This window comes from Camponotus floridanus, unplaced genomic scaffold, assembly GCF_003227725.1.
Source record: "Camponotus floridanus strain SB8 unplaced genomic scaffold, Cflo_v7.5 scaffold21, whole genome shotgun sequence".
NCBI lineage: Eukaryota > Metazoa > Arthropoda > Insecta > Hymenoptera > Formicidae > Camponotus > Camponotus floridanus.
The window spans coordinates 1,968,389-1,991,721 of NW_020229337.1; the positions used below are offsets into that span (position 1 = coordinate 1,968,389).

Sequence of the window (23,333 nt, forward strand, 5' to 3'; positions counted from 1 at the left end):
TCGGATGTGTCAGGCCTGGTGATTAACGATAGCTCGCAGTTCGTGTTCTCCCGCTCATTGCTAACGATCACCGTCGATGTCAACGTGATTCATTTCATCAATTATCGCCGGCCGGATTCTCATGGGAATGATGATGATGGCCGGACAATTTACCGATGATCCTCGATCGCTAGCATAGATTCCCGATCAGGATTTTACGAGCTTGAACGATGACATTTCATCGAATTCTTATTGATCAGAGCGTATAAATGCGATATATGCGACATTTGTGTAATGGATGTGTCGATTCTTTTGTGTGTCAACTCTATAACTATTATTCGCAAATCTTGTAGCAAAATTTTTTCACGCAAATACATTTTTTTTTTAAGATTGAATTAACTGAAGACTTTTATTATATGACGGATGATAATTGTATACATAGAATTTCTTTGATAAATAATATTAACAATAATATACATAATGCAAAGTATCGAATTAAATTTGGCCAGTGAAATGAAATTAACTTCTAAAGACTCTGCTCGATCTTAATTGTCGAGTAATTTAGCCTTTAATCTTATTTTCACTCTTCAGATTGCTCGTTGATTCGCTAATTAAGATTCGAATGTAGCTTCGAGAATTTGTCAATAAGGCGCGATCCCTCCGACACCAAACGCCGCAAGAACCGAACTCGATGAGTCTAACGATCGTGGATAAGAGCTTAATGGTCCGTTCTAATTAGAAGGAAGGCCATTATCACCGTTCAGTACTTGACTGAGTCCGTAAACTGTCATCTATTATCTAATTCTAACTGCTCGTAACGAGTGTGTTTTAGCAATTTTTCGATAATTTACGAACTCGAAAAAAAACAGAAAAAGGGAGAAGAATGATCGAAATAAACAGTAAAGAAGTCGTTAGAAAGACTCGATTCTCTCGATTAAATAATTACGACAACGATGGTTAATTAAAAGTTTACAATGACCGGATCGTTTCCCAAAGTTAATTTCTCCTCAAGGCATTGGCTCGTTAACTACGCTAATCTCAATTAAATTCTATCTCTTTTAAGGAGCATGATGCGAAGAATTAAAAGACGCGACGAATTCGAAGAAGCTTTATTTGCAAGATAAATGTTTCGCTAAGAAATGAAGGTCCTATTTTTTAATAATAGCGATTATATTGCATATATATTCCAAGATTTTATATATTAAGATTTTTTTCATTTATATTGCACATTTATTTTCCCGCGTATTTATTTTTCGAAAATTTACATTCTACAGTAAAATCATCTTTCATATTTGAATAAAATGTATTGTTTCTAATTTAATTTTTATAATCGCAGAGAAATATTTGACAAATTTACTTAATGATTTATTATTAGCTACTTCCGCTTTCGAACTGAATCATTCGATGTTTAATTCCTAGCGAAAGCGAACTCTGCCCCTTTCGCCTTCTCTCATCAGTATCCTCGAGGGAGGCCGGTGACCCTGATGCTCGTAGATAAACTTAATGGTTCCGTGGTAATTAGGCCGGAAAAAGCCGATGGCAGCTTTCGCGCTGCAGGAATAATTTGGCCCGCTACTTCCTGCCGCAGAAGAGCCCCAGGGGACGAAGCGAGCCGCCGACCAACGTCATCCTCGCGCATGCCGCATCCTAGACCGTCGTGAGTCCAAGTTTCGCGAGCTAGCCTGGACGAAAGCTATCGTGCTGAGCGCCCTTTTCCGCGGGATAAAGGATCCGGAAGAACGGCAAGAAGGAAAGTTTCAACCCTCCGGAACTGTCTTCGTCCTGGATCACGACAAAGGTGAGAACGGAAACGTGCGATGGCACTTCGAGTTCGTGTGAAGAGGAATGTTGGTCCAAAGTTCGATAAAGATGTTTCTTCCTCGGGGCAGACACACGATCGATATTCGCCGAGCAAAGGGCATAAGTAAAGTATCCTACTGTTTTCGATAAAAGCGAGATAAAATTTGTTTCAACTTTATTTTACCCTGACGTTTCTTCAGTTTACCGCTAATAATCTATACAATTTGATGATTAATTTCAAGATTAATGAAGTGCCATCGAGTTTTCACTTTTGCTTCACTTTTAAATAAAAGTAGAGGATGATTGTTTTCTCTTCTTTGAGGATAATTGTTTTCTTCTTTGAGGATGATTGTTTTTTTTTTTTCTTTAAAGATGATTGTGCTCTTCTTTGATATCTTTTTTATCTTCGAGTCTATTAAAGTTATTTATTTTAAAAAATTGCGCTAAAGATATACGAGATATACTCTTTTGAGACAATTGAAATGGGAAAAGGATTCCTGGATCCAAAGATGGGATGAGAAACGCATGTTGGTGAACAAAAGTGTTCGAAAAATCATGATGTTTTTCACTTCAAAGACTTTTTATTTCATAAAGTGTCCATTGAATAATTCTTATTGTTTGCTTATAGCTTGTCGTGGAACTCGTACGTTGCCCAAAGGAAATCCCGGTCTCCTCCACGAACGGGATAAGAAAACTTCCAACGACGCACCTCGTCACGTCATCTGCAAGAAAACTTCGATCCTCCGTTCGACGAGAAGGAATCAGACACGCGAAAATGATGCGAATGAACGTGAAAAAAGTATTAATAATAACTCGCTCTCCCATTTTTTTAATCTATTGTTCTCTGATTGAAATGTTCCCGAGGGGATATTATTATTATCTCGTTGCGAATCATGGTACAAATTCTTTGATTACAGTTAATATCGTCATTAAAAGAATGAACGCTATAATCATTAAGATGTTCATGTATATTTATTTTCTACTAAATTAGTTCTCCTGTCTTCTCACTTATTACTAAAATTAGTAAAATTATTTTAAATTATTCTTATTTAATTAATGTGATTGATGAAATATTCCTAAGATATTTCCTGGTTAATAGATAATATTTCTAATCGCAATTTTTGAGAAAATTTCTGGATTACTTTTTCAATCAAAGAACAATAAAAATACGCGAACCGATATTTCTAATATCTTACTATTTTTTTTTTTTTTCAAAAATGACATTCAGAGCTCGACAAATTATTCATCTTGCGTTTTGGAACACATTTAAAATCAATGTCGAAATATTGTGATTACAAAGACGTACTTGATTTCTGCTAGGATAGGAGAAAAAGTGTATCACAGTGTATCAAGTGGATCTCAAATCGCTTCGTTTCCAGTACGTTTATACGGGGAAAGCGGGGAATAAGAGAGGAAAGCCGTCGTAAAACTATACCATAGGGCACGTGCAGATCGACATACTACCACCGGGCATGTCGTGATATCATTTTACGGGATTGCGCAGGAAGAGGGAACCGGCGAGGATGATCCCGAGTACTGTAATAGGATTTCCAGGATCAGAGTTTTATGTAGGAGGGACCGCGGTATCTTCCGGGCACCAAGTAACGGGTAACGCGGGACGTTCAACTTCTACAAACAGGACGCGGCGCTTTAATTAGCGGAGTGTCCTACAATTACATAAGCTGTTGCAGCAAAATTTTAACTAGGCAACTTGGATACCTTAGCCGATAGTATAAAACGAGATAATTAATCTCGTACCGTTAATTACACGCATTTGCACAAAGGCCTACAGTGTTATTCAAAGAAATTTTTAATTAAGCTATTTGCAATTATCATGTAAAAAGTACGCTTTTGTTTCTCCTACTATTATTTTTGTTTTATTGTATTTTTTCTTCAAAAACGAAATGTGTTTAACTTATTTATTATTGTCAAATTATGTCAAATTTTCTTTTAAATTCTTAATGTTAAGTTAGTTTGAAATGTTGTTCTTCTATTCTTTACTTAAATTACACTTATATATTCTCCCTTTAATTTGAATTATATATCTCGCATTTCATGAATAGTAAAAACTTATGAATTTTACAAACTTATGTGGTAAAAAAAAAAAAAAAAAAAAAACACTAAGCATTTTAATTTTTTTTAATTTGCGAATATTATATATTTTTTTTATTCATTTCGAATATTTTCTTTATTTTCGTCATGATATAATTTAAAAAGAAAAAAAAATATTTTCCTTAAAATTATTCTCTTCAACTTTGGAATTTAAAAAACAAAGATAAATAAAAAAACTCAAGAAAACAGGTAAAACTCAAGAATAGGCAGTAAAATCACAAAAATACTAAAATTATTCGCGGAGATACTAGAATATTTAGAAAGCGGGAAAATTCGTTATATAACCCGGAAGATACGTCGCAATCGTTTTATATGCTAAGAGAGGACCTAGCCAGCCGCGAAAAGGCGCTCCGCGACTTCCAAAGAGATTTCGCCGAAAAGAAATCCGGCCTCAATGACGCGTTCAGGACGCTCCTATTGTACAAAGTAACCCCCTCATACCCTCTTTTTAAACGCTCGCGGCGCAGTGCGTCGATTCTCGAACGATCGAAATGTCAAACTTTCCCCTCATGAAACGAGGGATGCGAAGGGTGGATAATAGAAGATGACACGGCGAAATCGTACAACGATATCGTTTGCACTATATATTTTTGGACAACAAAATCAAATTTATTTTAATTAAGGGAAATTCGCAATAATAGCTTCCCACCAAGAGAGACAAATAATTATTATAATTTTATCTCTATCGCATCTGAATTATAATAGAACGCAAATATTACTCTAAAAATTTCTTTAAATTATTATTATTACGTTTTATTAAATAATGAGTTACTTAGAAATTTATGAAAATGTGTATACATTTAATGAAAATATATGTCAAATAGTTAAAAAATAAATCTCTCTAATTGGATATATATATATATTAAAATACCCTGATATGAAATTGAAAATACTTCACTTTTAATCTGAAAAAAAAACTTTTTCTATTAAATCTTTTAAATATTAAATTATAAAAACGGATGGACAGAAATTGTTAAATTATTATGATTATTATAGATTTATCATTTTTTATAAATTACCCAATTTACTGTGTTCTATTTCTATTATTTTAAAGTTGTCGATATGCAAATCGTTTCATAATTATGATACAAAATGTCACGATATACTTTGAGAAAATTTACAGCGAAAGAAGATTCTCCCTATAAAGTTAAAAAAACTTTTATACGAATTACTAACAATAACATTTAATGTCGATCGACGTTTGACATTTCCCTGGACGAGAGTGAACGCATTCGCTTACTTTTTACATCTTAGGAACTTACACTGTTACGTATAGGTAGTTTTGTGGGCGAATAAGCGAGCAGAGTGTTCCGAGCCGTTCTCACGCGATGAGAAGCGGAAAGTACTTTGCGACTCTAGCTATATAAACCAGAAAGATTCTCGTGTGAGGAGAAAAGAATATAAAAAAAAAAGAGAGAGAGAGAGAGATCGTCGTAGCGAATGATGTCCGTGCAAGCTTACTAGTGCCGCCGTGCTTTTTCGTTGAATTCCTTTCGTCGCTCGTACCTATCGAACGATTTGTATGAAAGTCATTGTGAGTACATCGCGAGACTCGCCGTAATGATCGATATCTCGCGACGAGCGAGTCTCGATTTTATGAAACCGCCAACGAACAAGTTGTACAAAAATAAAATTAAACTCCTTCGTCAAAAAAAAATATATATCTTCCGCTCTATATAATTTAAAGACTCTAGATATTTAAAGACACAATATGTATTGCGAAAGAATTCTAAATAAGGCAATTCCTCTCGCCTCTTTCTCAATAAACCGAAAAATAAATCAGAGACGAGGAAATAAAATAATACTGCATTAATGAGTAATAAATCTCGATATAATCGTCAATGTATTTAATTATCGTGGCTTGAAAATTCTTCGATTCGCTTGACATTGCGATTCGGCTCGAATGTTTGACGCGATTATCGGGACGAGACGGCGAGTCCGTGAGTAGTGAACAAAAGAAAGAATGTATTTTATGATATTTTATGCATAAAAAAGAAAACGTTCGTAAATCGACATAGCGTTAGTATGAGGTAAACTTAAGTAGAAGTGTATAAATAAAATGAAATGACAATTGGCGCGTGCCGTTTTGCGCACGCGCGTCGCGAAACGAGCGCGATTTTACACATAAGAAGAAGAATCGATTTTCGGTCCATGCGGGAGGAGGTGGATGGGATCGTGGAACGGTGGTTCAGCATGCACGCCCATCGCATCGGCGATTGATTAACGCGATGAAAACGTTTACTTTATCAATTATGGTATAGCCGACAATTAATACTTTAAGGCTACTTTCTATGATTCCTATTCTCTCATGAGTGGTCGATCGAGATTGCGAAACAAACAAAAAAAAATCTCCCCGAATCGCGTGAAATTTTCGCGATTATTTCGCGAGGTACAATTGCATAAATTGATTCGATCGACGACACCTTTGCAAAATCTCCCTGATCGCTGCGAATCACCGTTTCGCGAAAACGACGCCCAATCATTGGTATACTAAGCGCTACTGTAAAATATTGTATATTGTTTCTCGCGTTCTTTATTTTTCAATGTTTTTACTAGAGACACGTTTCTACGGTATTTATGAAGAATTACCGCGTAATGTAACTAACAATGCGATCCGCTGCTCCGTTATACCGTATAGACAAAGGGATATTAGTCGGCCGAGCAAATAATACAGCCGATTACTATTGAAAATTACGAAACAAAAATGATAGAATGAAATAAGGGAGAATTTCACATTGTTCATATTTAAACTTTAAACAAATATGTTTTCGTTATTATTGATAACATATTAACGGTAAAATTACGCTTGAATCATTGAAAAATTGCACTCGAAATTATTTTATCGTTCTCGCAATTAAAAGCTCGAAATTAATTTCGATCAATATTAATTTTAAAAAGTTTTAATTTTCGTGTTCATTATATGATAAAAATTTGATCAAATTTCAATATCTATTAATTTGATAAAAGTCAATGTTTCCTCACTTTAATTTTTTTGCGCTAATATTTTTTCTGATAATGATCTCAATTGCTCCAATTTATATCGCGAGAGAGAGAAAAATTTAAATAATTTAATTAATTTCACAAATCGCCGACATTTATTACCGTCATCGACATGACTCATGACGTTTTCTTACGGTATCGCGGAGACAAGCGGGGATAAATACGTTTGTAAAATTGCAGCGTATCTCCAGCAGCTTTCGCAGTGTGTGGGCTAAAAATGAATGCGGAGCAAAACTAGTCTAGGCGCATTTAAAGAGCGCATGGCTTGGACGCGGAAAAGTATTACGACTGTAATGTCCGTCTATGGCGTAAACCACGTGCTTTTGAAGAGAAACCGGAATATTTCGAGGAGTAGGAAAAAAAATCTTTACAAACATTTAATTGTATGCAGTTGTATTCACGTGAAATGTCGACACGCTAGAAACTCAAATCATCTCTCGCAAAAGGTAAAATACTATTCGTCAAATATTCCTAATTTCAAATCGTTATCTTTGATGTGTCAAAAAAAAAGAAAAACAAAGTAAAAGAGAAGAACAAAAGAAATTATTGGTTGCACGAAAATATTATTGCAATTGCTATGCTAGGAGAGAATTGCGAAAATGTAATATCCGTGAGATATTTCGGATAAGTAAAATATACTTATTAATGTAATTTATTATAATGTAATTCGCATAAAATATCTGTAAAGGTGGATCGTTGAAATTGAAAATGTTCATAAAAGTGCATCGGAAGTTTGGGATATTTTTTACAATCTGGAATGCTCTGGAAAGTGTGCTATTTTCTCAAAAGTTACCGTATATCTCAAGGACGAGCCAAGCGGACAGGAGTTGTGACGCGTAACGTGAAGGGTAATGTTTACGTTCCGCGATAGTCCTTATAGCGAACAGACTACGCACCGTGGACTAATATGGCTAATTCTAGCAGCACGAAGTATTAACATTAATAGCGAAATTATTATAAGGGAAACGTAACGGCGAGTTACTAAATAAAGGTGTAGATCGCCATCGATGTTTCCCGAAATACGATCTCCTTCGATCGTATCTCGGCAAGATCGAGATATGCTCGCAATATGAATGACAAACATAAATAAGAGAAGCGATATTTTCTTTTATTTCAATAATTGGCTACCCTTTGAAGCGTCGCATTTATGATGATCGCCTAATGAATAATAATAGCAATAAAAATATTACGCTCTGTATATGTTTCAAACTATTGATCCTTTTCCCTACATCAAAAACCGAACTTCACATATTTAGATCCTTTAATTATCAATGTTAAATGGATGATGAAATTACAATTACAGATTAATATAAAAAATTAAAATATTTCCGCGATTATAATAGATTGAGAGAAACAGAAATATACAGAAATATTTCCATTTACATAAATTTATCTAAAAATAATGTAACTGATATACATTATATCAATGATATATGGATATGTACTGGAAATATTTATCCTTAAATATTTGCACAAAATATTGCAAATATAATATTTTTCGAATATTTTTCATGAGTTTCACAGTTTCAAAAAAATTTGCACAATAAGTTTTCATAATTATTTATCGTAAATTGTTCTTCACGAGGCTTGTTGTACAACGAAAATAAAACCTTCAAAGCACGTGCCAATTATTTAAATAAGAAGAAATTAAATTTTCATTCATTTAGATTTGTCATCAGATCAAGCACCGAGTATTGGGCATCGCGGACAAACAATAGCGTGTATAAGGCACAAGATGATTTTTATTACAGATTTTCGTTTGTACTCGAGCGAGGCAGATTATGATTGAATACGTTACGTTAATCATTCAGATCTATGTGTTTGTAAAAAACGATTTGCTTAAATTAAAAAAGCATGACGCCGAATTACGTTTAATTTTGTGCGCGGTTCTGTTTAGGATGCTTTAGACTCCAGGATGGAGTGTATGCGAGGAATCATTAGGAAATGATTGAGATTAGTATCGAGATTCCATGTGAGAAAAGCTTTAAGCTGGAAGATGCTAACGCTAGACAAATTACCATGAAACGTCGAAAATACTTTATTCTAGTTGTATTTGTCATGCTTTGCCAAGTAACCAAATGTAACTCTTGTGTTAAATGTAATGATCAATTATGTTTTAATAAAATCTGCCAAGATTCTTGTCATTGTTCCATGTACTTCCTTACTCTCTTCTTATCATTTTTATACATTTTCCTTTTTTTATACAAAAATATAGTTTTAAAATTGTAGAAATTGTAATAATAAATTTTAATGAACAATAATTATTTAAATAAGCTTAGTATAATAACAGAAAAATTTACCAGATATAGATACCAAATATAGATTATTCGTTAGACTCTCTTAATATTTAATCAACATTATCGTCAATTATAAATTTGATATTTATTTAAACATAATGTTACTTTTTCTTCATCTAATACTCTAAATAATGTCTAAAAAATATTTTATAGAAAATATTTATGAAAAATATACTGCATTGACGTGTTAGTTAAAATACTACAAATATTATAGAAGTATCACTGTTACTGTATTCTTATATAATTCTGCTGTTACTTTGTGATTTAATCACTAATAATCAAATCTCATATTGAATAGCAATTAATAACAACAGTCTTTAATAAATGATAATTAATATGACATAAAATGGAATTTGTATTTACAGTTGGTGCATATAAAAAATAAACACGTAGGCTCATGTATTTTTGTAACTAACTACAGTATCCATTTTATGTATAGAAGTTGAAAATGATCTAAGTTGTACCTCTTGACTGTTTGCGATGAAAACTGGCTGAGTCTCATCCCACTGATTAGGGATATCACAGTCAGGTACCGTATATGTAAGTATATCAAAGGAGCACAAGCAATCCAAGAGTGGCAGAAAACTTACCGTCCCTGCAAAAATATTTCATATTAAAAAGTACATCGTCAATGGAAAGATCTATATTCTGTTCAAAACCCTTATCCGCAATCAAACATTACCTGTGATTTGACGTATCACTTCGCGTATTTCCTTCTGTATAGTTTTCATATCCTTCGTCTCTACTTCGGACAGATCAGCCTTGACATTACTATTGATTCCGTTAGTCTTTTGATCCTCATAATCGACTTTGAAGTCCCATTTTTCTAGAACTTCCTTTGTATTGACATTCGTTATAACAAGCGTAATCTTGTGCACTTTGCGCTGAATGAGCCACTCTTGAACTTGGCCAAGAACAGTATTTAAGAAAGATGTGATCTTATCGTCCGTGGAAGTGAAGATGTATAGGCCAAAGTGTTCCGAGGGTTGGAATGTTTCTGGCGGATATATTCCTCTTTGATAGAGTATACTATTGACTCCATATACTACAACAAAATAACAAAAGAGGTTATAGCTATCTCATGTGTTTTGATTGACCGATAAGATTATACTTACACAGATATTGTGTAACCAATTCAGCGGAACCTTTCAAAGTAATACACTTGGCTTTTTGCTGCGTTTCCGTCATAATTCTGGAAAATCGAATCACACTTTTTCGTCGAGAGATCAGAGATGCCGGTTCACGAATTTCGAAAAAAACGTCCGCAATTCAACGGAATTCAACTCGACCAATCAGGCGTCAACGCGCCAAAACGATTAGTTGAGAGAACCAATAAAAGTTCAGTGCGATGACAAGTAACGTGGTAGCCAATCACCTTCTATTAAGGTGCTTTTCATGCTTGATTTCAACAGAGAAAAGAGTGAGAGGTCATAACCCGCTTTTAGATGATCTCTGAAAGTGATATGCCCTCTATGAACATTAAAAACGTGGACATGAACTACAAAGCCAATGTCCACGAATGTTCTCAGAGGGTAACATATATGTTACCCTCTTTTTAATATCTCCAAAGAGTGTATCATTTTTAGAAATCAAAACGAGTCATGATACCTCTCAGTTTTCTCTCTGATGATATAAATAATATAAATGATATAAATAAAAATATAAATACGCGGGATCGCTTATCGACAATTTAATTAGTTTTATTTGTTTACGTTATGTTATCTCGGGTCTATCTATAGTTATTTATTTTATTCATTCAATAATTTATTTCATTTACTTATTTATTTTTCTTACGTGATGGACACTTTTTTTAATAATTATTAGCGGTTAACGAAATTTTATTTTTGAGTTTGAAGATTTAATATTATGAATATAAACCCATACTTAAAGGGTTAAAAGAAATGACTCACACATATGATCACGGCATATGATACATTATATAAATAATTTATGTAAATAATTTATGTAAATTACTTACCATATATCTCATCTCCGTCCGTCATTAAAATTTTTTTTTTCTTCTGCTTTATGTTGTTTCTCGTGGCATTTGCACTCACTCGTGCAAATATTCGCGATTGCATTTAAAAAAGAAAATGGACAATATATGAAGCGTATTGGATCACTACTTCACTTCAATTTACATAAATTATTATATACATACATACATATATATATAATGCGCTTAATCGTTTTATTTCTTTAAAATTTAAATATAATTTAAATCAAAGATGCGCAATGAAACAATCGAATTGTAGATCCAAATAATTAACATTATGAAAGGCTCCTAATTTAAACATTAATCGTTTAATAAATAAAATCGTTAATTATCTTATAAATTAAAATAATTTAATATTTTGCAAATACATACATATAATAATATATAAAATATTTTGGCAACGAATTATCATTAACATTCTGGCAGTATAAACAGTAACGAGCTATTGTTTATTGTAGTACAACCTTTGTTATTATGGCGACACTCGAACAGCGAAATAGTAATGCAAAACATTTCGTATAATTGTTAGATTCTTTTTCTAAACGCGATCACAACTAATATCTAAACACAATTAGCTATGACTATTAATTAATAATTAATTAATTTTTGATAAACGACACAAAATTGTATCACGATGATAAATCTTTATGGAAGAGTAATCATTTATTATTACAAGTAAAGATTAAAATAAAAAAAATAGAAACAACTTTTTTATAGTTTTTCGATTATAGATTCTTATGAATAATAATTATTTATTTAATACTTACGATTAAACAACTAAACTAAATTAAATTTTTCTAAAATGTGAACATAAATTAATTATTAATGAAACGACTGTTATCTCACAACTTTATTCATTTAATCTTTTGATTCTTATGATTCGTATATTATACAGTGTATAATACGCGTATTATTAGCATACAGTAATACGTATTGCTGTAACGAATGATTTTGGTATCGTGTCAAAGGTCATGTTGCTCTCTTATGATATAATAAAGTATATAAGTTTCGTATGATTATTTTGCGATCGAGAGTCTCGTGCAAAGTGCGCTACGATTAACCATAATTAAATCGTATTTTCGTGAGTGAGTGAATGTCAGGAAATAACGAAAGATACGTAAGAGAGGAAAAGCATCAGATGTAATGTATGAAATAAAACGAAGTAACACGAAGTAAAACAATCGAATTATGTATGCAAATAATTAGCATAAAAGGCTAATAAATTGTTTAATAAATAATTAATTTTAATCAATAAATTAAAATACTTCTATAATTTAATAATCGCGTTAATGTATATTTTATAATATATAAAATATTTCGGCAGCAAATTTTCGATAACACGGCGTTCGATTTTAGCAATATAAAATATAAATAGTAGCGTGCTATGTTACGGCTTTGTTATTATTCGCACGGTGACTCTCGAGTAATAAAGTAGTGGTGAGAAACACTTTGTATATAGTAATTATTTTACTAAACACGATTACGATTAGTATCGAAATATAATTTGTTATAAATATTAATAATTAAAAATTAACTTTTGATAAACGACATAAAACTGTATCGCAACGATAAATTTTAATCGAATCGTAATCATTCATTACCGCGATTAAAAATTGAAACAGGGGATATGTAAAAGGGAATAAGAGAATTAAACATATTATGATCTTTTGATCAACGATGCTTATTATAATATTTCTATAACAATATTAGAATTAAATATATTTCGATCAATGCTTTAAATTTTCTCAATCCTGGTTAATTAAACAATATACAATTTAATCGAGAATCGATTTAATGTGATAGGAATCCAACATATAAAATAATCACATCGATGTTTGCAATCTTTACGGACAATAATTATTATTTTAATACTTAAAGTCACAAATATATTTAATCCGTGTTACTTTATATTATTCTACTTGACAATCTAAATATAATTGGGGAGGATATAATACAATTGTGAGAGAACACGAAGTAAAACAATCGAATTATAGATGCAAATAATTAGCATAACGAAAGACTTCAAGATAAATGGTTTAATAAATAATCAATTAATCTTAATCAATAAATTAAAATACTTCTATAATTTAATATTTCGCGCACAAATATTTTATATTACAGAAAATATTTCAGCAACGAAAGACTTATCAATAACACCGTGTTCGACTTTGATAAACAGTATCGCGCTATTGTTAATACGTGACACGGCTTTATTATCATTCGCACAGTAACCTTGAGTAGTGACGATAGAGATGTTTCACATATTATCGAATTTCTTCTTCACATAACTTTGACGATATAAACAGTACTGTGAGTTGTAATGTTTCTGACTTACGATCATTCGGTCAATGACTCTCGAGCAGTGAGGTAGTGATGTGAGACGTTCCATTATATTATCAAATTCTTTCTCTAATTACTACTAATCGCAAGTGCAATGAGGAACTTTTCATAAATGAGTGTAAGTGCAACGTGGAATTCAAATGACTGCAACCAAAATTGGAGTGCCACGAGAACAAAGTAAAACAAAAGAAAAAACGAAAATCTTGGAAATGGATGGATCAATAAGATGTAAATAATTAATGTTTTTATAAGTTATAAAATTTATATAGTATAATACAAAATTAATGATATATTATATTATATATAAAATTATATATAATATAACCCTCCCATGGGGTACACCTTGTCGCGGTGGGAGGGCTTAGTACTTGGATGGTGCCTTGAGGTTTATTTTAAATTTTTCAATTTATGTTAAATCTTAAGGTGCCTGAATAGGAAGCTAAGTACCCTTTCGCGTTGTAGTATTTTCGCGTCGTCGCGTTTTCGCGGAACTTTTGGACTTTATTTTTATAAAATTTTTAATCGCATCGAAATAGTGCGGGAGTGCCGTTCAGTATCGCGCGTAAAATAACGAAAATAGCGATATAAAAATATCGCTCGCGAGTGCGGGAGTGTCGTTAAAAGTATCGCGCGCCAACAACATGAGAAAAGGAGGAGGCCTTGTGGAGGCTTCGGGCTCCCGTAGAGCAACCTTCTGGTAAGCAATTTATTTATTTGTAATTACATATTAAATATTAAATATATTTATTATAATTTAAATTAATTTAAATTAAACAATTAATCGCAATAATTAATTTGATGTTTTTATTTATATTTTTTTATATTTAATTAAGGCAGAATTAAAGAAAAAGATTTTTAAATTAAAACTATAATTTTGTAAAGGTGTAAGCTTTTATAAAGTTATAAGAGAATTATTAGTAATGTTTTTTAAAATTTATAGAATTATAACATAAATTATCTTAATATCGTTAGTCAATTAATCAAAGGATCGTTGTAAATAATATAATCGAAATTAGCCAGAAATTTTTTGTTTATTGATTACGACGTTTCGATCATATGGTTGTGGTCCTTTTCAAGTAAATAAGATCAAATGAGTTTGTTGACGAAGTCTCACACCGACACATCGTTTTTATCTCTTGATTTTAAATTTATTAAGACGTAATGATCGTGCAAACGTGACTTGTGCATTTTACAACACTATGATTTATATCTGTCACTTGATCTTATTTATAGATCTTATTTATATCTATTTTGATAGATAGATAGATAATTTATTAATCTAATATATTAATTGAAAATTCAGTAATTCAACATTAAGGAAAAAATTAAAATTTAATAACGTAAAATTTTAATAAGAAGATCTTAAGAGAATTAATAATAAATGGCCAGCAATTATATTTACTGTTAAATATATATTTAATTGGAATATGTGCCAATTTTATTGGCAGCGCCAAGCTTTTTAATTAAAATTTTTTTACTTTCTTGTTTTATATTAATTTTCAGTTTCCAATTTTTAAATAAATTTTTAATTTTTTAATATTATTATTTTTGAAAATTAAAGCAACTATTTTGTATAACAATGTTTTCAAATAAAATATTTCTATTTAACTTGTACAAGTTTTCTTCCTTGTACTTCTATTTATCTTGTACAAATTTTTATTCTTAGTTGGCGCAATTTTTTTATATCACTATTTTTGTAGACAATATGACAGTTGGATACAATTAGTGCATGAACTTGGTGCCCTTTTTTTACCTTTATTAGTGACTTGACATTTAATATTTCGAAGTTATATGTTCTTTTTCTAAAATATTCTTTTTCACAATGTTTGTACAGTTGCTAAAATTGTGATTCAAATATTTTCATATAATTGAGATATAACGCCAAAAGACAAATAGGATCATTACTAATAATACGATTTTGGTTAATTTATCTATCCAGTACAATCTGTAATACATTAATAATCGACTTATTTTTCCTGCGCAACGTATATCTTGCAAGAGTGAAAATGTAATTAAGAATAATTTGAATAGTTTGAATATTTTGAAAATTGGAAGACTTACCTCGATAAACGTTTTCGGGAGTTATTTAACGTATCTGGATTGTCTTGCAAAATATATTTTCTAATTCCTAACATATAGTGATGTAAATACGCATCCCAATCTAAATTTCTGATATCTACACTGAAATCGTTACAATTCCCCGACGCTCTCACAAATTTTATTAGTTTCATCATGTTATCAGCGTAGAATTTCCATTCCTTCGTCCTGAAGAATTCTGTGCTTTTAGCACCGCGGTCGAAACGTTTAGCAATTTTCATCATTCTGAAAAAAGTATGAAAGAAGAAAAAATCCTTTATTCGAAATTTATTATTATAAATATAATTTTTTTTCGCGCGTATAGTTAAAACAAGAGCACTTACATAGGTTTGCAACCTTGGATCCTTAATATAAGATCTAAGATAAATGCAGGTAAGAAGTGCAACATAACTACTATGATAGTGTGAATGAATCTATTTGTCCTAAGCGTACAGTTTGGATACCACATCACGTATTTCGATGGGAATTTTATAGCGTACTTGTGGGTAAGATATCTAAATTCACTCGATCTGCAAGAAATCACATATTTTTTTAAGTTTCTCACTATGTTCACAAAATCATATTTTTCCTTATTGCTTCATTATGTCGCTTCCAGTTTCTCAAATACTTACGTGATCGGATGCAGTGAACTGCTAGTGCAATTATAAATCTTTACGGTATCGGAACGTTGCACAGCGTTATGCCAAGACGCGCATATTAACGTATTGACAACAAAGTCGAGAGGTATAATGTCTACTACTAAATTTGCATTACCTATGAGGCTCCTAACAGTACCTCTACTTGTCTCCGTCATTATACCTATGAAATAGAATGACAGAACATAACATGTGTATAGAATTGATATTAATATAGAAAAAAATTAATTTATTGTAAATGCGGTTTATTTTGTATACTTTAAACTTTAAATATTTTTATTTTTTATTATATAAAAACTCATATTTAATAAAATTCTTCGAGTTAATGTCACGGACATGTTAGAGGGATTAATTATATATTTCGTACTTCTCTTTCCTCTTTTATATCTCTATATAATTTTCTATATAAAGAAATTTGGTTCTAAAAATTACATAATCAAATATAAATATAATAAAATATGTCTACATATTATTTAAAGAAATGGGAAAAAATTGCTTTTATATTTACAATCTTGTATAAATTTATATTAAAATTATTCTTTCATAATTAATTCTCAATTATTCTTATTATTCCTTTTTATATGCATATTTTATGTATATTTATATTTGATTATACGTATATGAACTTTCTTCGAGTAGTGTTGCCACCAAAATTTCAATCAATTTTCAATCAAATTTTTAATATAGAATATACCTGTAACACCGTTAACATTATCTATCCATCCTGGAAACGGTTCTTGATATGCAGCGCAAATTATACTCGGTCGTACGATCGCGATTGGTAAGCCGATCCCCTTGGACAGTACAATCTGCTCTGCCAAACCTTTGGTCAACGTATAAATATTTGGATGATTACCGATCAGTGTCTTCTCTATTATTTTCATCGCCTCATCATCCAAATTTTCGCACATATCAATTACTGTGTACGGCTTTATCTTTGTGCTGTAACATTAACAATATGTATCATTATAAGAATATCTTTCTAATGTGCTTATTAAATACATATTTATTATCGCGCGTCGAAAAACGAATTAAATTTTGTAGAATCTAATTCATATCGTGTATAAAAAATAAACAAAATATAATAACAAAAATATATATAAAAATATACAAAATATATATATATATATATTTATATAAATATATATAAACAAATAGCTCAATAAATATTGTGTGTTCTAATAATATAATTTTTTGGAAGTAAATAATTTTATCGAAAGGAAATAGGCTCGTTATATATTAAATAACATGATAAGAAAACTAGCATCTACGAGCACAGCGGATGGTAATGCCTGAAAAATTCTTTTTAATTGTACGCGAAATTTTAAACGAAAACACGGCATATGCATATATTTTACTTGGTGCATTTAACCAAGATATAGATTCTCATTTTTGAGAAATTCTATAAAACCCTCTTTACCATCGGGAAGATTCCCGATTCAGCGATTTCGCCCCGATATTTTTCTCGTCTACGTCTCTTCAGGCGGGTAAAGAGGGTTTTATAGAATTTCTCAAAAATGAGAATCTATATCTTGGTTAAATGCACCAAGTAAAATATATGCATATGCCGTGTTTTCGTTTAAAATTTCGCGTACAATTAAAAAGAATTTTTCAGGCATTACCATCCGCTGTGCTCGTAGATGCTAGTTTTCTTATCATGTTATTAAATAATTTTATTAAAATATATTTTATAAAAAATTTTTATTTGTAAAATGTTTGTACCTTATTTTAGTATAATTGAAAACTTACGTATATATCGATTCCTTAATTTCTCGTCGATCGGCGTTACTGTAAGCCGTGCTAACGTAAATAACGCTAATAAGGTTCGTCATGTGTCTGCACAAATCTAGCATACGATCTGTGGCCCTTGTGTTTATATTAACGGCTATTTTCAATGGCTCATTAAAACGTACGGTGGCCGCAATATGAAAAACAATGTTAACTCGCTGTATTAACATTTCCTTGTCTTTAAGCTGAAGTCCCAACTCCGGCATGCCCAAATCGCCCTTCACAGGAAATATCTTATTTAAGACGCTAGGACATTCCGTTCGTATTCTATCGAAAATCTGCAACAGAAAAAAATCGTTAGAAAAAATGTGCATTTTTTAACTTATAAATATAAAGTTTGCAACAATAAAAAATCTACTAATAGACGCACTGTCTGAGAGTTTAATTTTTTTAGAATTTTAAAATTTTTATATGTGTTTTTTTTCTATGACATACATTTAAATGGTAGTTTAATTCTATTAACTTGCACTTTCAATGTATCCTTTATTACTATATTTATTACTATATTTATTATACCTCGATGTAATTTTTCAATTCTTAGATTCAATTATGGAAATCAAATCAGCGACATAGCGCAAAATCATTGGATTCGATAAAAAAAGAAAACATTTCATTTAGCTTAATAAAACTGCGACACTTATATATAGCATTTTACATAAATCACCAATAAAATTGCTAGAATTAAGTTTACTTAAAATGGAGATATATCTTCTCGAATAATCTTGCTATGTGATAAGTATATATTTATACAAACAGGATTTTCCAATAATTTCCTGAAGCGTTCTTCGATAGACTGATTTCTTTTTGGACGAATTAGAACGAAAATTGTGGCCACACAATGACACGAGCGCAACAACTTTTCTAGAAGGGCTTTCCCTAAGAAACCAGTAGCACCGATTATAAAAATCTCCGTTTCAGCGAAGAATGTGTCGATCGAATGAGTCTCATTGTGTGCGTGCCCCGAATTGGTTTGTATATCCATTATTTCCATTTTGACAGGTGTTTCAAATTTTACGCAGTATCTATAAAAAAAACATATTTTAACATTAAGAAATAAATCATATAATCGATAGCGCACAAACATGAAGTCTTACATGTACAGAGATTTAACCGTTTTCTTAATAGAAGATACAAATCAAATATTCAAAAATCAGTGGGCAGAAAACCAAAGCGCAAAGACAACAATGGCTGCGTTCAGCAGGAAAAGCTGCTTTGCAACTGTTGCAAAATTCGTGAATCTGATTGATGTATACTCTTAGATTCAGCCAAAATTAAGAGCATATATCAATCAGGCTCATGAATTTTACGACAGTTATAAAGCAGCTTTTTCTGCTGAACACAGCCAATAACGCAAAAACACAAAAAATTGAAGACAACAAAAAATTTTACAATAAAGAATTATATTTAAAGATGGACAAACGTTTAGATCCGATTCTGAATAATTTTCAATGTTTTGCAAATTACAAAAAAAGAACGTAAACATAAAGCAAGATCAAATCGAGAAAGAACAGATGGTCATTTAAATGTATTACAGAAAAAAGAGGGGGGAAAAATCGCACAATCGCAGAAACAATGGTGACATTATGAGATGTACGCATAATTATAATTTTCCAAATAAAAATCTAATATAAATCTCGCAAAAACGATGAATGAAGATCGCTCACCTATGATATTGAAGCGTAGAGAGCGTGGTTGCAAAAAAAGGGCTGGTAACAGGCAATCACGTGAGGGAAGCGTGTACAGATGAACCTCTTGCGTGATGGAGGATGCCTAACAAAGGCCCAGATATGTAGCTCCAAATATTAAATGATAAAAAACAAATGACCAGAAGAATATAAATAATAAAAAATGTTCTATAAAAATAAAAACAAAGGCAAAGCAACACGCACCGCAAAAAACGGGGTTACACAGAATACCAAGTAAGAGAAAAAATAAATTAATAAAAGTCATAAAATAAAAGAAGAATAAATTAGCGCAAATTAAAAAATAAAGTATAATTACCTAAAGATAAAAAATGATATATAGGAAAGTCGAAAGAATGCAAAGATACAGGGACTCGGAAAGAACTGACTCCGAGGACATATCTGTGACAACTGAGGTTAACGTGACAATAAGGAGGGATACAAGAATCGAAAGCGAAGCAACTCAAGGCAGTAACAGGAAGATGGTAACACAGGAAAAAAAATTTGAAAGAGACAGGATTCTAAGGCTGGGAAAATTTATTGATAATTAGAAAATAGGATTTGTCAAAGAGATTTGTATCAATCTGAACATTAATGCCATTGTTTTGACACGCAACATGCATCATTTCAGAAAATAATCTTCTTCTGTAGGAAGGTTCTTCATCCAAAATTAAGATATTATTCCAATCAAACTTATGACCAGAAAGTCTGGGAAGAAAGTCTGAGAAGAAATCACCGATAATGAGTCTGAGCTGAGAGTCTGTATTGATATTGGCCTTGTGTTCTTTGATCATCGTAATTAATTGTCTGCTGGTTTGACCTACATATGACGCTAAACAGTCATTTCATTTAATTTTGTAAACTATGTTAAAATGACTAAATTTGGGTAAAGGATCTTCATGTAATTTAATGAAATTATTTAATTTATTACGCACAGCAAAGGCCGCTGATTTTTTTAAACTATTGATAACAGAAAGGAATTTATCAGAAATGACTGATATGTAAGGAATGATAAAAAAGAAACGTGGAGGAAAAGGGGGGAAGAGGGGAGGGAGGAATTAGGAGGACAACTGTCAGGAAAAAGTTTTTAGAAATGAGCGTTCGTAATCTGCAGATGATAGAATTGAAAATAAAATTCAGGAGATAACCGTTGGACAGAAGAATGTTAATAACTAACAGAAAATATTTTTCATAGTGTTGAGGATGTGATAGATAAAACACTCTGTCAGTCAAGCCAATGATAACTCTTTTTTTATGTGAGATCAGATGTTGGGAGAAAAAATTGAGAAACTTCTCTGAAAACGTACGTTTACGTTTATGGTACCAGTCAAATTCGATAAAATTATTGTTAATGATGATAGAAACATAAAAAAAAATAAGAGTATTCTCATCCGCAATTTCAAGTAAACTATAATCGTTTGTGAAATGAATTAAACACATGCAGAATTTTTTGACAAAAAGCGGAAGGAGCTGCTAAAACTATGTCATCCACATATCTAAAATAGAAAGGGAAATGTAAATCAAGAATGGAGATCGCTTTCTCTCCTCAAGATCCTGCATTACAATATCAGCTAATATTGGAAACAGAGGGGAGCCCATGGGGATACTGAAAATTTGTTTATAAATGATGTCATTAAATTTAAAATATGAAGAATTTAATACGAGATTAATCGCGAATAGAAATTCCCCGTAAGGAATGTTAATTTTTTTGTTAAGGAATTGCTAACGTTTTGAAATATCTCGTATAACTAAATCGGTCGGAACGTTGGTAAATAATGAGACCACGTCCAATGATAATAGTTTATCGTTTTTGTGAGATTTCTATCTATGCTATTTATAGAATTTTATTTGCAAAATTATGCGTGCGTCTCATAATGTCACCATCTTTATGCGATTGTGCGTTTTTTCCCCCTTCTTTTTTCTGTAATACATTGAAATGACCATCTGTTCTTTCTTGATTTGACCTTGCTTTATGTTTGCGTTCTTTTTTTGTAATTTGTGAGACATTAAAAATGATTCAGAATCGGATCGAAACGTTTGTCCTTCTTTGAACATAATTCTCGATTATTTACGTTTTATATAAAATTTATTAAATTCTATTATTGCATATCTATTATTAATAATAAATGTTGCGTAATTAATCTTTATTACCGCGCGTCAAAAAACGAATTTAATTCTGTAGAATCTATTTCATATCGTGTATAAAAAAATAAACAAAATATAATAACAAAAATAATATACAAAAATATACAAAATATATGTATAAAAACAAATAGCTCAGTAAATATTGTGTGTTTAAAACTCTGACATGCTTTTGTTTTTAACTTATCTTTTTCCGAAAGTAATTTTAATTGAAAGTAATTTTAATGAGCTTTTATAGCAAATATCAAATATTTTAATCGAAAGTAATTTTAATGAGCTTTTATAACAAATATCAAACATGACACCATTTAAATATATGCAAGAAAAAACGAGGCTTTTAGAAATAATAATTATTCATAAAAAAAAGAAAGATCATTGACGCCTGGATGTAGTAAATGGCGCGTAATAATTAAAATTTTTTAAACGTACATACAATTACTATTTTAATGATATTTAGAATTAAATGTATTTCATTCGCATTGCTTTATCATTCTAGTTGACAATCTAAATATAATTTGGTATTTAGATTGTCAACTAAAATGATAAAGCAATATGAATGAAATATATTTGATTTTAATCATCTATCATTAAAATAGTAATTCTTGTATTATTTATAATAGTTATTATATTATACTATTATATAATTAATTATTTTTTAATTATTTCTGTTTGAATTAATTTTTTATTTTAATTTTAATATTTATAGTATTTAATATTTAGAAATAAACTAGAATACTTTTTATGTTATACTTTATTTTAAAATCGTGAATGTTGTAATAACTCAGTGAATCGTTGTGCTAAAAACCATCATATGTGATAGCGATGATGGACGATATGTATAATTAATATGTAATGTTAGGTAATATTAATAATAGAAAAAGAGAAAAAAGAAAGAGAGAGAGAAACCACACAAGACTTATTTAGATTAGAAATTTATTTAATATACATAAGCATTTTGCGTTACAACAAATGTGCACATAGCATAGAACGCAACCAAAAATTGTGCGCATTATGTGTTATTCACTGAAAACATTCGTGAAATTAACTTCATAGTTCGTGTTTCTGTCCACAGAGAGCGCGTCGCTTTCAGACATCATCCCTAAAGCCGGATCTACATTTGTCGTATCGTAAACGTCGCAAACGTCGCAAGTCATAAGTCGTAGGCAAATTGACCAATCATAATTGATTATTTTTGAAATAATCGACTATGGTTGGTCAATTTGCCTACGACTTACGACTTGCGACGTTACGATGCAACCAATGTAGATCCGGCTTAAAAGCGAGCCACGGAGTCTTTCATTGGCCGCATTCAGCGGACTCAACATTAGTCGCGATCTACAATAGGGTAATTTCCGATTCACGCATGATGCGCATGAAGTGACAGAAAATGTAGCTTACACGCACTCGCAAATCAAGGCTATAGCACACACTTTCCATAAGACATAACAGTAAGGTTTCGACCAAT

The 23,333-nt window shown here is 31.1% G+C and overlaps 3 protein-coding genes across 4 annotated transcripts in view; 1 reads left to right on the top strand and 2 right to left on the bottom strand.

The window, feature by feature from the left end:
• The window catches only part of LOC105253920 (protein vein), a 320,393-nt gene extending 317,621 nt beyond the window's left edge, over nucleotides 1-2,772 (top strand). Inside the window, exons 8-9 of one of the 2 annotated variants that reach the window (XM_020028313.2) lie at nucleotides 1,399-1,777; nucleotides 2,408-2,772. The gene's annotated coding sequence lies outside the window, so the exon portion shown is untranslated. The remainder of the gene's footprint in view (nucleotides 1-1,398; nucleotides 1,778-2,407) is intronic. The other variant, XM_020028314.2, reaches the window with a different exon arrangement.
• A 6,595-nt stretch (nucleotides 2,773-9,367) lies between these two features.
• Nucleotides 9,368-10,475, bottom strand: LOC105253919 (mitotic spindle assembly checkpoint protein MAD2A). Its single transcript, XM_011262278.3, has 3 exons — nucleotides 10,304-10,475; nucleotides 9,871-10,233; nucleotides 9,368-9,783 (listed from the first exon to the last, which is right to left on the bottom strand). The coding sequence occupies exons 1-3, from the start codon at nucleotides 10,374-10,376 to the stop codon at nucleotides 9,584-9,586; spliced, it is 636 nt and encodes a 211-aa protein (XP_011260580.1). The 5' UTR covers nucleotides 10,377-10,475; the 3' UTR covers nucleotides 9,368-9,583.
• Nucleotides 10,476-15,384: 4,909 nt separating this feature from the next.
• LOC105253945 (putative fatty acyl-CoA reductase CG5065) lies at nucleotides 15,385-19,281 on the bottom strand. Its single transcript, XM_025408425.1, has 8 exons — nucleotides 19,139-19,281; nucleotides 18,799-19,066; nucleotides 18,006-18,322; nucleotides 16,951-17,198; nucleotides 16,233-16,419; nucleotides 15,945-16,130; nucleotides 15,586-15,846; nucleotides 15,385-15,469 (listed from the first exon to the last, which is right to left on the bottom strand). The coding sequence occupies exons 2-8, from the start codon at nucleotides 19,033-19,035 to the stop codon at nucleotides 15,385-15,387; spliced, it is 1,521 nt and encodes a 506-aa protein (XP_025264210.1). The 5' UTR covers nucleotides 19,036-19,066; nucleotides 19,139-19,281.
• Nucleotides 19,282-23,333: the final 4,052 nt, after the last annotated feature.